Raw genomic sequence first — 15,066 nt, forward strand, 5'->3', positions numbered from 1 at the left:
TGGGTATTGGATTTTGTCAAAAGCTTTTCTGCATCTAGTGATATGATCATATGGTTTTTATTTTTCAATTTGTTAATGTGGTGCATCACATTGCTACTCCAGCTTACTTCTGATTTTCATTTGCATGGAATACCCTTTTCTATCCTATCACCTTCAGTGTGTATGTCTCTGGATCTGAAGTGTATCTCTTGTAGACAGTATATATACAGGTCTTGTTTTTGTATTCATTCAACCAGTCTAAGTGTTTTGGTTGGAGCATTTAATCTGTTTACATTTAAGGTAATTATCAACATGCATGTTCTTATTGCCATTTTATAAACTGTTATGGATTTGTGTCAGTCTTTTTTTGTTTGTTTCCCTTTTCTCTTGTGATTTGAGGACTATATTTAGTATTGTGTTTGGATTCCTTTTTCTTTTTTTTTCTGTGTATACCTATTAATAGATTTTTGGTTTGTGGTTACCACTAGGTTTTTGTACATAAGTCCATTAGGTTTTGTACCATTAGGTTTTAGTTTTTCTATGATTAAGTTGCTGGTCTCCTAATTAAAAATACATTTTAATTTGTACACTCTTCCTCTCATGATTACTGTTTTCTATCTTTACTGTATGTTTGCCTTTAGTGACTTTGTTGAGCTTTCCCATTTCATGATGTTCTTGTTTCTCATTGTGCTCTTTTCTTTTTCACCCAGAGAAGTTTTTTAGCATTTGTTGTAGAGCTGGTTTGATGGTACTGAATTCTTTTAGCGTTTGCTTGTCTGGAAAGCTTTTGATTTCTCTGTCAAATCTGAGTGTGAGCCCTTCTGGGTAGAATATTCTTGGTTGTAGGTTTTTCCATTCATCATTTAAAATATATTATGCAATTCCCTTCTGGCAGGCAGTTTATGCTGAAAAATCAGCTGACAGTCTTATGGGGGTTCCCTTGTATGTTATTTGTTGCTTTTTCTATGTTGCTTTTAATATTTTCTCTTTACCTTTAATTTTTGTCAATTTGATTACTATGTGTTTTTGTGTGTTTCTCCTTGGGTTAATCCTGTATGGGACTCTCTGCACTTCCTGGAGTTGAGTGACTGTTTCTTTTCCCAAGTTTTCAGCTATTATTTATTCAATTATCTTCTCTACCCCTCCTTCTCTTTCTGGGATCTCTATAATGCAAATGTTGTGTTTGATGTTATCCCAGAGGTCTCTTAAACTGTACTCATTTCTTTTCATTCTTCTTCTTTTTCTCCTGTTCTGTGGCAGTGATTTCCACCACTTTTGTCTTTGAGCTCACTGATGCTTTCTTCTGCCTCACTTATTCTGCTCTTGATTCCTTCTAGTGTATATTTTATTTCAGTTATTGTATTCTTCAACTCTGTTTTTTGGTTTATAGTTTCTGTTTGTCAAAAACCTCTTATAACATCTTTGTTCATCCATTCTTTTCCAGAGCTCTTGGGTCAACTTTATGATCATTACTCTCAACTCTTTCTTGGGTAGATTGTCTATCTATACTTCACTTACTCTTTCTTCTGGGGTTTAATAGTGTTTGTTCATCTGTAACATGTTTCTTTGCATTCTCATCTTGTTTAAAACAATTTCTTTTTTTTATTTTTATGTACTTGCTAGGTTAGTTACACTTCTCTACATTGACGAAATGGCCTTCTGTAGGTGGTGTCCTTTGTATCTGAGCAATATACTCCCCTTTAGTGACCCAAGGGTCAGGGACCAGCTGGTCCCAGGTTAGATTCTGAACTGTGTTTGTAGGCTCAGTTTTGCAGGCTATGGGATCAGTTTTCTTGCTTCTGGTGTCTCCCCTCGCCCAATGGCTGAGACTAGTTTAGAGGCTTGTGCAGGCTTCCTGGTGGGATGGCCTGGTGCCGATCCACTGGTGGGTGGAGCTGGGTCTTGGTTCTTTGGTGGGCAAGACCATGTAAAAGGGCATGTCTAGAGGTGCCTGTGGGTCAGGCCTGTCTGCTCATGGGTGTAGCTGTGTTCCCACCTGGTTAGTTCTTTGTCCTAAAGTGTCCCAGCACTGGAGTTTAAAGGCTGTTGGGTGGGGCCAGGTCTTGATGCTAGTCACCCAAGCAAGACATCTGCCTTGAGGAGAGTTCATGCAGATGAATACTCTCTGATATATACACAACCAGCTTTTATGACCCTAGAGGGAGCCACAGCTGCTCCCCTTCCTCTTGCCTCCCTAGAAGACTCTCCAGGACCATCAGGTAGGTCTGGTCTAGGCTCCTATGAAGTCACTGCTTTTGCTCTGAGTCCCAGTGCAGGCAAGACTTTATGTTTACCCTGTTTCTCCCAGTCCTGTGGAGCTCTTACAATCAAGTCATGATGGCCTTCAATGACAAATGCTCTGGGGGCTCCTCCTCCTGATGTTGGACCCTTAGGCTGGGGAGCCTGATGTGGGGAGAACCTCTGTGATATACTTATCTCCCAGTCTGTGGGTTGCCCACCTGTGTGATATGGGATTTGATTATACTGTGAGTGGGATGCTCCTACCATTTCATCATGGTTTCTTCTTTATGTCGTTGGATGTGGAATATCTTTTTTGGTATGTCCCAGTCCTTTTTTTTTTTTATCAATGGTTGTTGAGCAGTTAGTTCTGACTTTGGTATGATCGTGACAGGAGATGAGCTCAAGGTCCTTCTACTCCACCATCTTGTCTCCTACAAGTTTAAGCTTCTAAGATACCTGAAAGATGTTGGAAACTATCTTTAAGCTGTTTAATGATTGTAGAGAGGTCTGTACATGAGGTCCAGCCTTGAGCCAAGTCAGAGTATTATGAAAGTGCCCAGTCCTAACATGGTTCTCTCAGTTAAGAACCCCAGGAAAACCTGAGGAAGCAGAGATGAAGTATATGGAGACTAGCCCTCTGGCCAGACCACAGAAAAGCCAGGAGAGCTCACCAATCTCACTTGCGTTCTTGTCTTAAGTGCTGATATGTTCATGGAAGGAAATACCAATATGAGAGTCAAGGAAAAGAAGGGAAATCAAAGAATAAATAAGACTCTTTCACTGTTTGGTTTCCCTAAGCGTTCCTACTCTTGTATCTTCTTCTTTTTTTTTTTTTTTTTTTTTTTTTTGTCTTTTTGCCATCTCTTGGGCTGCTCCTGTGGCATGTGGAGGTTCCCAGGCTAGGGGTCTAATCAGAGCTGTAGCTGCCAGCCTATGCCAGAGCCACAGCAACACAAGATCCGAGCCGCGTCTGCGACCTACACCACAGCTCACGGCAACGCCGGATTGTCAACCCACTGAGCAAGGGCAGGGATCGAACCCGCAACCTCATGGTTCCTAGTAGGATTTGTTAACCACTGCGCCACGACGGGAACTCCCTACTCTTGTATCTTCTGCTTCACTTTCCTAGCTTTCATCCCAATTCATTAGCTACAGCTTCAGTTTTTGATCTTTATCACTCATCTTGTCTCAATTCTTGTAACTCTTCACTTTCATCCTCTTCATTAAAGCCTCTGGCACAGCTCACTGTCCAAACTCTTCAGTCAACAATATTTGGCTCTTCTATTTCCAATGATAAGAGGGCTATCAAGAGAGCTCATCAAGCAATTCTCATTATTAAAACGGCTGTTATTTTATTTATTTATTTATTTGTGTCTTTTCCTAGGGCTGCACCCGCAGCATATGGAGGTTCCCAGGCTAGGGGTCTAATCAGAGCTGTAGCTGCTGGCCTATGCCAGAGCCACAGCAACGCAGGATCCGAGCAGCATCTACAACCTACACCACAGCTCACAGCAATGCCAGATCCTCAACCCACTGAACGAGGCCAGGGATTGAACCTGCAACCTCATGGTTCTTAGTCAGAGTCGTTAACCACTGGGCCATGACAGGAACTACCCATGGCTATTATTAATTACAAATTTTCTTAAATGTAAATGTGTGGTGGTAAAAAGCTCATAGAGAAATTTCTATAATATCATATGGAAGAATGAATACACTCAAAAAGGGTTCAAAGAACATTTAATTTGGAAGTATAAGGTAATTGTTATTTTTGGGATAAACAGAGCAGATTCCTTCTGTTGCTATTGGAAAGATATTTTCAACTACATCTCAGGATGAGTTACTTGGCATTAATCCTGAAAATAAATGTAGATTTTGTGCTCATTGCAAGGGAAGAATGATATTCTGACCTGGAAAGAATAAAATCATAATTTTCTCTTCTTCAATTCCTTCATTTTCCTTTTTTTTATTAAATATATTTTATACCAAAGAAATTATTAGGTGATAGAGATTAGATGGTGATAATTAAGTGATAAAACTCCTGATTTCTCAAAGTTTATATTCAAGTAGAAAGCATAAGGTAACATATAAGGTTAAAGATGTCAAAAAGAACTTGATCAATAATTGTAGGGGAACAGGAGACTCACCTTAAGCCATATATATCTTGGAAGGCTTCATAAAGAAAGAACACTTTTGAAACAAGAGTGGGACTAAGAAAAATTAAGGAGGGAAGCAACATTCTAGGCAGCTTTAATTTACTTGTTTCTTTGTAACTTATTTTGTTTCATACAGAACTTAATAGCATAAATTAAGAGTGTGATAAAATAATTAAGAAATGGAGACCAAAAAACCCCCAAATAAAGCTAAACTGCCTATTATATGATCTACAGTTTGATACTATGAGCACAAAACTGAAGGTAAAAATGAACATAACATGTTGTGTGGAAACGATAATCAAGTTTAACTCAGCTAAAGTGTTCATTTATGATGATACTAACAGTAGGATAAAGAAAAGGGGGTTTGAAATGGCAAAGTAAAGAATTATCATTTAATACTGACAGAAACATAATCATAGCATTTCAGTGGGAAAGTACTTGTGACCTCTTATCTGGCAAGACTATAAAAAGTAATTTTGCCCACAAATTTTGTTTTCTTAATTTTTATGTGTTATCGTTATTCTCAAACTTTTCCCCTAAAAGTGGCAAGATGTGTGCCAAAGATGTTCAAATAGGAAAACAACAGAGAGAGTGACTGAGTTTTCAACATACGATTTAAGTCTCTGAATCCAGCTTAAGTGAGTAAGTGGCCCTTTTGGGCTAAAATCAATTTAGGTCATATTTCTTTTTTTTTTTTTTTTAATATCTGCACTTTTGGCATATGGAAATTCCCTGGGCTGGGGTCAAATTGGAGCTGCGGCTGCTGGCCTATGTCACAGCCACAGCAACATGGGATCTGAGCTGCATCTGCAACCTACCCTGCAGTTTGTAGCAATGCCAGATTGTTAACCCATTGAGTGAGGCCAGGGATCAAACCTGCATCCTCATGGATACTAGTCAGGTTCTTAAACTGCTGAGCCAAAATGGGAACTCCTAGGTCATATTTCTTGTTACTTATAACCAAGAGATCCCTAGCTGATAAAAATTTGAGTAAACAATAAACAATACTTGATAACTGGAAAGACAGTGGAAAGAGAAGGGTAAGGATTACATCAACGTTTTGAGCCTAGGAGACTGAAATAAGGCAGTCTTGCAGTACAGTACTTTTGAGGAAGTAAACATTTTCCACTTTACATATGTTGAGTTTGAGATGATGACAACTGAAGCATGTCCAAGTAGAAAATTCATTACAACAACAGTCCTGGAGTTTGAAAGACAGAGCAGTCAATAGATATGTGGCAGCATTTTCTCTATCTACTCTTAAAAATACTAAAGAACCAAGAAGTTAAGAAACTTGTCCAAGGGGTCACACACAGTGAGTATGAAAGATAGTAACTGAATAAAGGCAGTCTGGTTCTGGATTTATTTTATTAACCATTTTTCTATTTGAGAAGTGTATTTTAGAGGCACGAACTTTGGGGGACTGCTGAACCTACCTGAGAATACTGATAACTTAATGGGTTTGTGGATTGAGCCAAACTACTTGTAGACTATTTGGCTGTGTTAGAAAATGTAGGTATATAATTCTATAATACCTTTAGGAAATGAGAGTGTATATAAGTTCATTTTGTGCAACTAATCATAGCAAAGCTGAAATGTGTGTTTGGGAGATTATGAAACTGATCATTAGTACTGATATATCAGATATATATGATGTACAATGGTTTGTAATACTGTTTGCAAAAGATAAGTCTTGGCAATTATGTCATCTCTTAAACTTATGAGTAAGCTAAATAGCTTGAAACAATTCTATACTTACTAATTTAATTCCCCCCTCCCTATCTCTGCCTCTGAAAATGGAATTGAAGATATCTAGATTGAATTTCCAGGGGAAATGGAAAACCTGCTTAGAATTTACAGAGAAAATCTGATGCATGCTTATTTAAATAAATATATAATTCATTACAATCCATTTGGAGGTATTACTGCATCTTCTCTCATTATCTTATTAGTCTTCTCAGCTTTTGTTCTCCATGCTGGGATTCCTTCCACTGATAGTCCCCTTTATAATATACAGCAGGTGTGGAGAAAGGGCAGATAGCAGAGGAGGAAGAAGCTGATACCTCACTTACAAGGACGCTCCTACTCAGAATTATTTTGAATTAAATTTCCAAATTGTTACGTTTTGTTCTATTGTTCAGTAACAATGAGGAGCTCCACTCTAACCTGTTCTTATTTTATTTTATTTTTACTTTTTTGTTTTTTTATGGCCACACCTATAGCATATAGAAATTCCCAGACTAGGGGTCGAATCAGAGCTATAGCTGTCAGCCTACACTGCAGCCATAGCAACACAGGATCCAAGCCAAGTCTGTGATCTACACCTCAGCTCATGGCAATGCTGGATCCTTAACTTACCCAGCAAAACCAGGGATCGAACCCACGTCCTCATGGATCCTACTGGGGTTCGTTACCTCTGAGCCACAGTGGGATCTCCCATTTTAAATGGAAGTTTTTTTTATAACCACTTTTAAAGTCTTCTGCAGCACTAATAGTCTGTGATTCTAAATTTAAAGCCAACACAACTGAAATGAATATTGTGATATTAGTAGAGATTCACTTTTACTGGAGAATGTTATCTTAAAAAGAAACATAGTTATTTCTCTGGTACAAAGTATGTGACTAGATATTTAGTTAAATGGAAGCAAGGCAGATTCATGTACATTGAAAAAAACATAGTTATTTCTCTGGTACAAAGTATGTGACTAGATATTTAGTTAAATGGAAGCAAGGCAGATTCATGTACATTGAAAAAAACATAGTTATTTCTCTGGTACAAAGTATGTGACTAGATATTTAGTTAAATGGAAGCAAGGCAGATTCATGTACATTGAGCATTTAAAGACTTAAAGCAAAATTCATCTAAGACACAAAAATAGGCTGTATATAAAAATACCTATGTTAAATCAGAAATTACTAGGTGTTACATTCCCACTATATACATCAAGAGCAAAATTCTTTTTTTATTTTATCATTGTCTCAGCTTTTATTATTATTATTTTTTAATAGTTATTTCCCCAATACAATTTTTTTTCTACTGTACAACATGGTGACCCAGTTACACATACATGTATACATTCTATTTTCCCACATTATCATGCTCCATCATAAGTGATTAGACATAGTTCCCAGTGCTACACAGCAGGATCTCACTGTAATCCATTCCAAAAGCAATAGTTTGTATCTATTAACCCCAAGCTCCCCAACCACCCCACTCCCTCCCCCCTCCCCTTTGGCAACCACAAGTCTATTCTGCAAGTCCATGATTTGTTGATTTTGAGAATGGTTTTAAGGTCTAGGATTATACTTTTCTTTCATTAAGAGAATCATTCATATATATGTATCTTAATATATATTTTAATGTATATACAACTCATCACTGAAGTTTTCGAATGTTTTACTTGCTTTATTTTAATTAATTTAGTATCTTTTTTCTTTTCAGAGCCACACCTGTGGCACATGGAAGTTCCCAGGCTAGGGGTTGAATTGGAGCTATAGCTGCTGGCCTATGCCACAGTCACGTGGGATCCCAGATGTGTCTGCAACCTACACCACAGCTCACAGGAACACCGGATCCTTAACCCACTGAGTGAGGCCAGGGATCGAACCTGCATCCTCAGGGATACTGGTCAGGTTCTTAACCCACAGCCATGATGGGAACTCCATATTAAAGTTATTTTTTAATTAAAACCTTCAATCAAGAGTTCACTACTAAGTCTAAGACCCCACCCCTGAAGCCTTAGTTTACCTCCTCAGACTTCAAAACCTCTGAAAAGAATAATTTTGAAATTAAGGTGGTTCTATAGTATTGGTCACTTACCGCTTGTCCATAATTTCTATATGATACAGAATGAAAAGAAGACAACTCCAATATTGTTAGAACCACTGCTATAATTGCAGCAATCATGCATAAGATGTTCATGATCATAGCACATACAAGCTGAAAAGAAGATATACGGTAAATTTATTATACTCAGAATAGACAGTTTAGTTGAATAGTTTGTATTGCTGAAAAAAACCATCTAGTTAAAACTCTGATCTAGTTCTGAAGCTCTAGAAGTGTCCGGTATGCTTGCCATTGAACACTTTTTCTAGTTTATATGAAATTCAGTTAATTTGGAGGAAACACTGAAATATCATCACATCAATAAGCATAAATCTTCCATTTGGGCTCAAAAATATTATAGTTCATAATCTTTCGAGTCAGTTGGAAGAATGCCTTGTAAGATGTGATTTGAATAAAAGGAGTTCTATTGCAAAAAGAAAAAAAAAAAAAAAAAAGATGATTGCTTGTAGAAACAGGCCAAATAAGATTCAATGAATTTTAACCCTGGGTTTTCATTCTGTAGGGAAATCCATCAATATCTTTGGATATCAGTTCTTTATATCTGTACAATTATGAGAACAGACCAGTTAATTTCTAAGGTGTCATTTTAGCTCTAAGAGTCTAGGATTTTTTTTTCCTTCCCAATATCTTTACACCTATACCATAGCTGAATCTTTATTCTGAACAGATTTTCTATTTTGTTACAAGATACAAAATACCCTGTTCCCAAATTGGATAGTTAGAAAAATGAAGTTTTACAGCAGTATTATGTCTATATGTAAAGGCATTAGGCCTTATTTAATTTTTTTGTAACAGTGAAATTCATACAATGTTAAGATAGAACGCCAAACCAAAAAAATACCTCTACACTTAAATTTAGAAACCTTAATGTAATATATTTAAACTAATACAGCATGTTTGTCTATATTAAATTATGTGCTCCTAGATTTTTATTTAATTCCTTCACTTATTTTACAGATAGGGTAGATTCTTTCACTGTTTAGATGCCCACTATCTTTTCATTAAAACCTATTTATCTTTGTGACAAGTGTGATTTCTAGGGTATTCTAAACATTTCAACTTACCAGGCGTTGAGATGGATGCCTTGTTGCTCTTATTATGGAAATTCCTGACACGACAAACTGTATATAAAAACATATATTTGTAAATACTCATTGATAATGACCATCAGCTTAATATCATCATATTTTGAACAACTCCCTCTTTTAGGTCAATTATTTTTAGAACACCAAGTAAAATATAAATAAATTTCAGTAGAAGGGATTAGGACAAATTTACATCATATACTAATGCAAGGTCACAGGTAACAGAAACATATAGGGGACAGTGGGCAATTCAGACAGTAGGTTGTGGAATATGCCAAAATGACTTAAGCAGTCCTGGATTAGGGGCCAAATTTGCTTTTATCTATGCATGCTTTCGGAACTCATTTGATTCTCACTTCTAAAGCTATCCTCCCTATCGAGATATCATTGATTATAATTACTGCATATATATCCAGATATGAAAAAGTAGTCTGTGATTATATTCCAAATTGTGTTTGTACAAGATATATCTCTTAACTGAGACAGTAGCTATTACTAAGGTAATAGCTGCTATTCATGTTTTTGCCTTTTTTTTTCTTTTTAAAGAGGTTCCATTATTTCATACCAGGTTCCTGTGTTTATTTCCCAGAAGTATAAAGCTATGCCGTATTATTTGAAAGTGGGCTGCACAATCCTTTGAAATATTCCTTTTGTCTTGTCTGTTTTAGTGGCTTTGACAAAGCTCCAAGTCAACCGCTAATTTGTAGAAAAATAACACTCATACTATGCAACATATTCAGAAGGACCAAACTTTAAGCTGACTGATTACTCCAGGATAACTTAAGTCTACATGCTCAGCACCTCATTCTGTAGCAAAAGCTGAGATTTCCAAGAAGGTACACAGTGAAGATAAGAACTAGTTCAAAACAGAAAGTGAAAGTGAAAATACCTTGTGAATTTTAAACTAGTGCTAACTACATTACCAAACAATGGGCTTTACAAAATGCCTTTCAAAGTTTATGACCTAAATGGGAAGTTTTGCATTGGATTATATCTAATTGAAGCTTTAGATAATTTAATCTAGGAGCTAACTGTGCTATTTTTGTAACATAAATGATTGAAAACATTGAAAGACATGAATCATTTCTGTCTGGACTTTATTTGCAGATTCATTATTTTTCTCCTATTGTTTTCCAAGGCAATGCTTTGATACCTGTAACCACTATACAAAGGAAAAGGATTTCCTCCAGACTACTCTTTCCCCTACAGCCTTCTCAAATGCTGGCTATGTTATCTCCTATAGCAAAAGCTATGGAACATTACTGGTTCTAAGCCTGGGTAAGTGGTCCCCTTGCTCCTTCTTTTTCTTCCAACCACTCTCTCTCCTTCAGCTTTGAATCTGGTAATCATCAGATTCTATCACTCACTATCCCTTCTGGTTGAAGTCATCTATTGACCCCTTGGTCACTCGTCTCTTTCTAGGTGAGTTTAATTCTTTCTTTTCTTTTTTTTTTTTTTTAACTTTCTCTGTAATACCTCTTAATCCTTGGTAATTTCAATGTATACTTATATGATCCTTCTTATACCCTGGTCTTGTAGTTCTTTGAATTTCTCTCCTCTAATCCTTCGACTCCATCTTTTCTTAGTCACTTATCACATATTCATTCTCTTGTACTTGTTTCTGTCAATTAAGTACAATACCTATCAAATCTCAATTTTACTTATCCTACTCTGACCACCACCTTCCATCTTTATAAATCATGCTGTGCAGTAGTACAACTCTAACAATTCTTTGACCCCATCTGGATCTATAATCTAAGCCCCTTACCTCTCTGTTATATTCTGTCCTCTACCAGTTTAAATTCCATGGTCAACAATTAAAAATGATCATTTTATACACTCTCAACTCCTTTTCATCTTTCTTGTATGATCATAGTTGCACAGTTAAATCAAAATCTTGATTAAATGCAGTTCTCCTCCTTACTACACACCTGTACCCATGCAGCTGAACATGTTCTGAGAGAGGTGTATGCAAACCATCTTGACCCATCTCACAATACAATCACATTCCAAAAGCACAAGTGAGTCCTTTAATGCTGCATGAAAGTCATACTACTTTTCCACAGTTCATCCACTATCTCACTTTTCCTAGATGACTATTTCCTACCCTCTTCTTTCTCCTCAAACAACCAATCCATTCACCATTCACATTCTTAACTCATGATCTTGCTTCCTAAGTCACTGAGATATTTAAGGCCGTCAGAAGAAAAGTTCCACAAGCTCCCAACATCTGACTACCTATCTACAAAATCTGTCCTCTCTCTCTGTTCCTCTACCTTTCTTCCTGTTACCTGCCTTGACACTATTTACATTAAAGGTGGAGAGTTCTTTGTTGGGCCTGTGCTGTGCTTTGTAGGACGTTTACCAGCATCCTTGGCTTCTGCCCACTAGACATACACTTCCAGCTGTGAAAATCAAAAATGTCATCACCAAATGTCCTCTGAGGAGAAAAAATCACCTCAGCTGAGAACCACTGCTAGCGATAAACTGTCCATACTCCCAGAGATTTGTGTATTAAAATGCATCATTTCTTGCCTATACAAGTCCATGATTCTAACAATAGCTCACTCCCCCCATTTATCTCATATATCATCAACTTTCTCTCCTCTGGTTCAGCCCTCTTGACAAAAGACATGATACTTTTAACTTACTGGAACAAATAAGCAACCTTGTCCTGACCCAAGTTTCCCTCAACTATCACTTCATTTCTCTATACCACCTTACACCAAAGCCCTTAAAGGAGTGGTCTATTTGCTGTCTCTAATTCCTCTCCTCTCATTTTTTAAACCAATTCCAATCAGGCTTTTGCCCCACCAATCCCCTGAAACTACTGTCAAGTTTACTATTCAATTCTGTGTTGTTAAATCTGATAGTTAATTATCAGCCCTTGTCTTATTTGCCAACATAACAGAATTTGATATAGTTGATTTATCCCTTTTTTTTTTTTTGTTGTTGTTGTTGTTGTTGTTGACTTGGCTTCCATGATGTCACACTCTCCAGATTTCCTACTACCTTATGTCTGTCTAGAAACCACAGAAAGTGCAGATAATGACAGATTTAGAAAATGTGTGAGTATAGACTCATTGTATGAGGAACCTAAGGTAAGGACCCTAAATATAAAAATTTACCTTGCTAATGGGTATTATGCTTAAGATTCTGTCTTTCATATATCTAAGAACAATCCAACCTATGGTTGTCATTGTATATTCACTCTTATATCTACATCTCTTATAATAGCGCTGGTAAATTAAAGATGCTCAATAAATAGTTGTTGGAAAAAAGGACTCTGATTTTGAATAAATTACTGAGGTGGGATTTAGTTACTTAATTTTCCTGAAAATTTTATTCCCTATGTTCCACTAGTGGCATGAATATTATTTACTGAATGATTAAATCATATAAATGTATTCTACTCACAATAACACCCCATAAAGCACATCCTGCTTTGTAACTTATAGGTTCGTATGTCCCAAAGACTCCTTTAATTTGTCCCATATACAAAATCAACAGGAGATACCACATGAAAACACTAAAGATGCCAATCATAATCTGGATAGCCTATGAGAAGAGAATGTTGTTAGTACTGAAACCATGTAATTTATAATTTTGATAAATGTTAACTATAAGAGGCATTCAACATTTTTCAAAAGATGAAAGTAAAATTGCAGTGCACTTCACCATGAAATTCTGGACTGGTTGGTCTAAAAAGAGAGCCTAACCTGGAAGTACTGAGGTTTACCAAATAGGAATCAGCCATACTTGGAGCATCAGACTATTCAATAGTGATTCTGGTGAATTCTCCCATAAGAAAGTTGACAGTCTGACTCTACTGCTGGCTATTCTCCCCACCAATCAAGTAATGGCATGAGAGGAGAATACTGAGGGTACTTCTTTTCCTTCCAGGCACACATGTATGGATCTTTTTCACAAGCATGCTAGGTGAGGTAGAGCCAACACAGAGATACAAAGAATACCCAAAATACTCTTACTTGAGCAAGATCTTCCTTTTGAATAGGGGATAGGTTAGGGAAGAATTATTACTCAACGTTAATTTTAAAAAGACAATTATAATCCCAATAAATATGTACAAGTAAATTTATTTCTGAATTTATACATGAACTGATATTTCATCTACTGAATTACATTTTAATTACTCTTTAAAAATTTCAGAGGATACATTATTTTCATTTTCATATAAACTTTAATAGGAAGCTATTTAGTGTTTTAACTTTAATAGTTCCAGTTATTCATAAAGCAAGAAGTCTATGAAACACATAAAGCAACTGGCCAATATTAATATATGTTTTAGATAAATTTTTTTTTGTATAGAAAAATCACTTTTTTGGTAAAAATTTTATACATTTAGATTCAGATTCTAAGGTTTCTCTACTTCGAATTTGGAAGAATGACTTTATTTTCAAAGGTTCTTTGGATCTGACTGGGAGAAAATTCTCTACTAGATCTCAAACTCCTTGAGACCCTGGACTTTATAGTTATCCTGTATCCAGTCTCTTAACTTGGTGACCAGCACAGAACAGATACCCAGTAAATACCCCTTGAATAATAACATCAATATCAAGAACATTAAGTCCACATGACTTTATGATAAATGTAAAAGGCTTGAGAAATAGTGTCTCTTTTTATATGGATTGAAACTGTTTTATATAAAACTATGAAATATCCAAGTAACCAAATCTTGTAAACAGTTCTTATAAGAAAGCAAAGCTGCTAATAATTCATGGAGAAAGATAAGATTTTTAAATGAGAAAACTCATTTGAAATGAGATTTTTTTAAATGAGAAAAGATCACTTAACCTAGAGCTAATGAATGGGTTCCAAAAGGTCATAAAAACGACATAAAAACGAGGGCAAAGAATTATGATATGTACATGAAATTGGGGAGCTTTCAGAGCTTTCTTCCTATGCCCAAATAATTCTGGGCTTTGAAAGAGGTTAAGAATATCTGCTGAACGGTCAAGTAGGAGACTTAGACAACTAGTCTATAGTAGCCAAATTCAAAGGAAAAGTTCACATCCAATGGAAAAAAATTTTTTTTCCCTTTCAGATGTGATTTTCATAATTCCTTGGTGTTTATTTAGAGAGCTAAACTCTTTATAATACGAGACAAATTAATAATAATCCTACTGCCCAGACATCAACACAGTAATCTGAAAACATCAGCAACAGATCCTCTTACAGTTAAAAAAAAAAAACCCTGTTTTTCTTTTATTCCTTTTTTGGATTTATCTATTACTCTTTGTAGGTCGATTTAGTCAGCATACTTACATCCAAGCACATAGTTGTTTGTGAAGGGCAATGAGATCAAATTTGTATAAGACAATCAATACAAAAACCAAAATTTTACCCTTTTGACTTAACCAAATCTGCCCCCTCCAGATTCAAGAATATTCCTTATTTACATTGAAATAGTGCATGATACGGAATTTAGTCAAAGTGAAGTCCTACTTACCCCTAAAACAAGAGAATCTGCTATAGAGACTTTTGAACAACACGCACATGGAGCCATACTACCAGCATTTCTTCTAGATGATTATGTCTCTTATCTTTGGTGATATCTTTATTAGCAAACTTCTACAAAACAGTACAAAACACATATACATGCTTTGCTCAAAAGAAAAAAACCTAAGTTCATTTCTTTTCTTACTGTTTCACAACCACCTCTCCAAAGTCAGAAGAAATTGCTTTCTTCTTTTCTTGCCTTAATTGTTAGAGGCATCAGTTTGCATCCACCTGTTCTGAT

At 36.1% G+C, this 15,066-nt stretch overlaps 1 protein-coding gene across 1 annotated transcript in view; it reads right to left on the bottom strand.

The window, feature by feature from the left end:
- MS4A13 (membrane spanning 4-domains A13) overlaps positions 1–12,872 on the bottom strand; it is a 37,952-nt gene extending 25,080 nt beyond the window's left edge. The window contains exons 1-3 of the mRNA XM_021084549.1: positions 12,723–12,872; positions 9,285–9,341; positions 8,194–8,313 (exon numbers count right to left, since the gene is read on the bottom strand). Coding sequence (XP_020940208.1) covers positions 8,194–8,313; positions 9,285–9,341; positions 12,723–12,851 — 306 coding nt within the window. The 5' untranslated portion in view covers positions 12,852–12,872. The remainder of the gene's footprint in view (positions 1–8,193; positions 8,314–9,284; positions 9,342–12,722) is intronic.

Source organism: Sus scrofa, chromosome 2, assembly GCF_000003025.6.
Source record: "Sus scrofa isolate TJ Tabasco breed Duroc chromosome 2, Sscrofa11.1, whole genome shotgun sequence".
Taxonomy (NCBI): Eukaryota; Metazoa; Chordata; class Mammalia; order Artiodactyla; family Suidae; genus Sus; species Sus scrofa.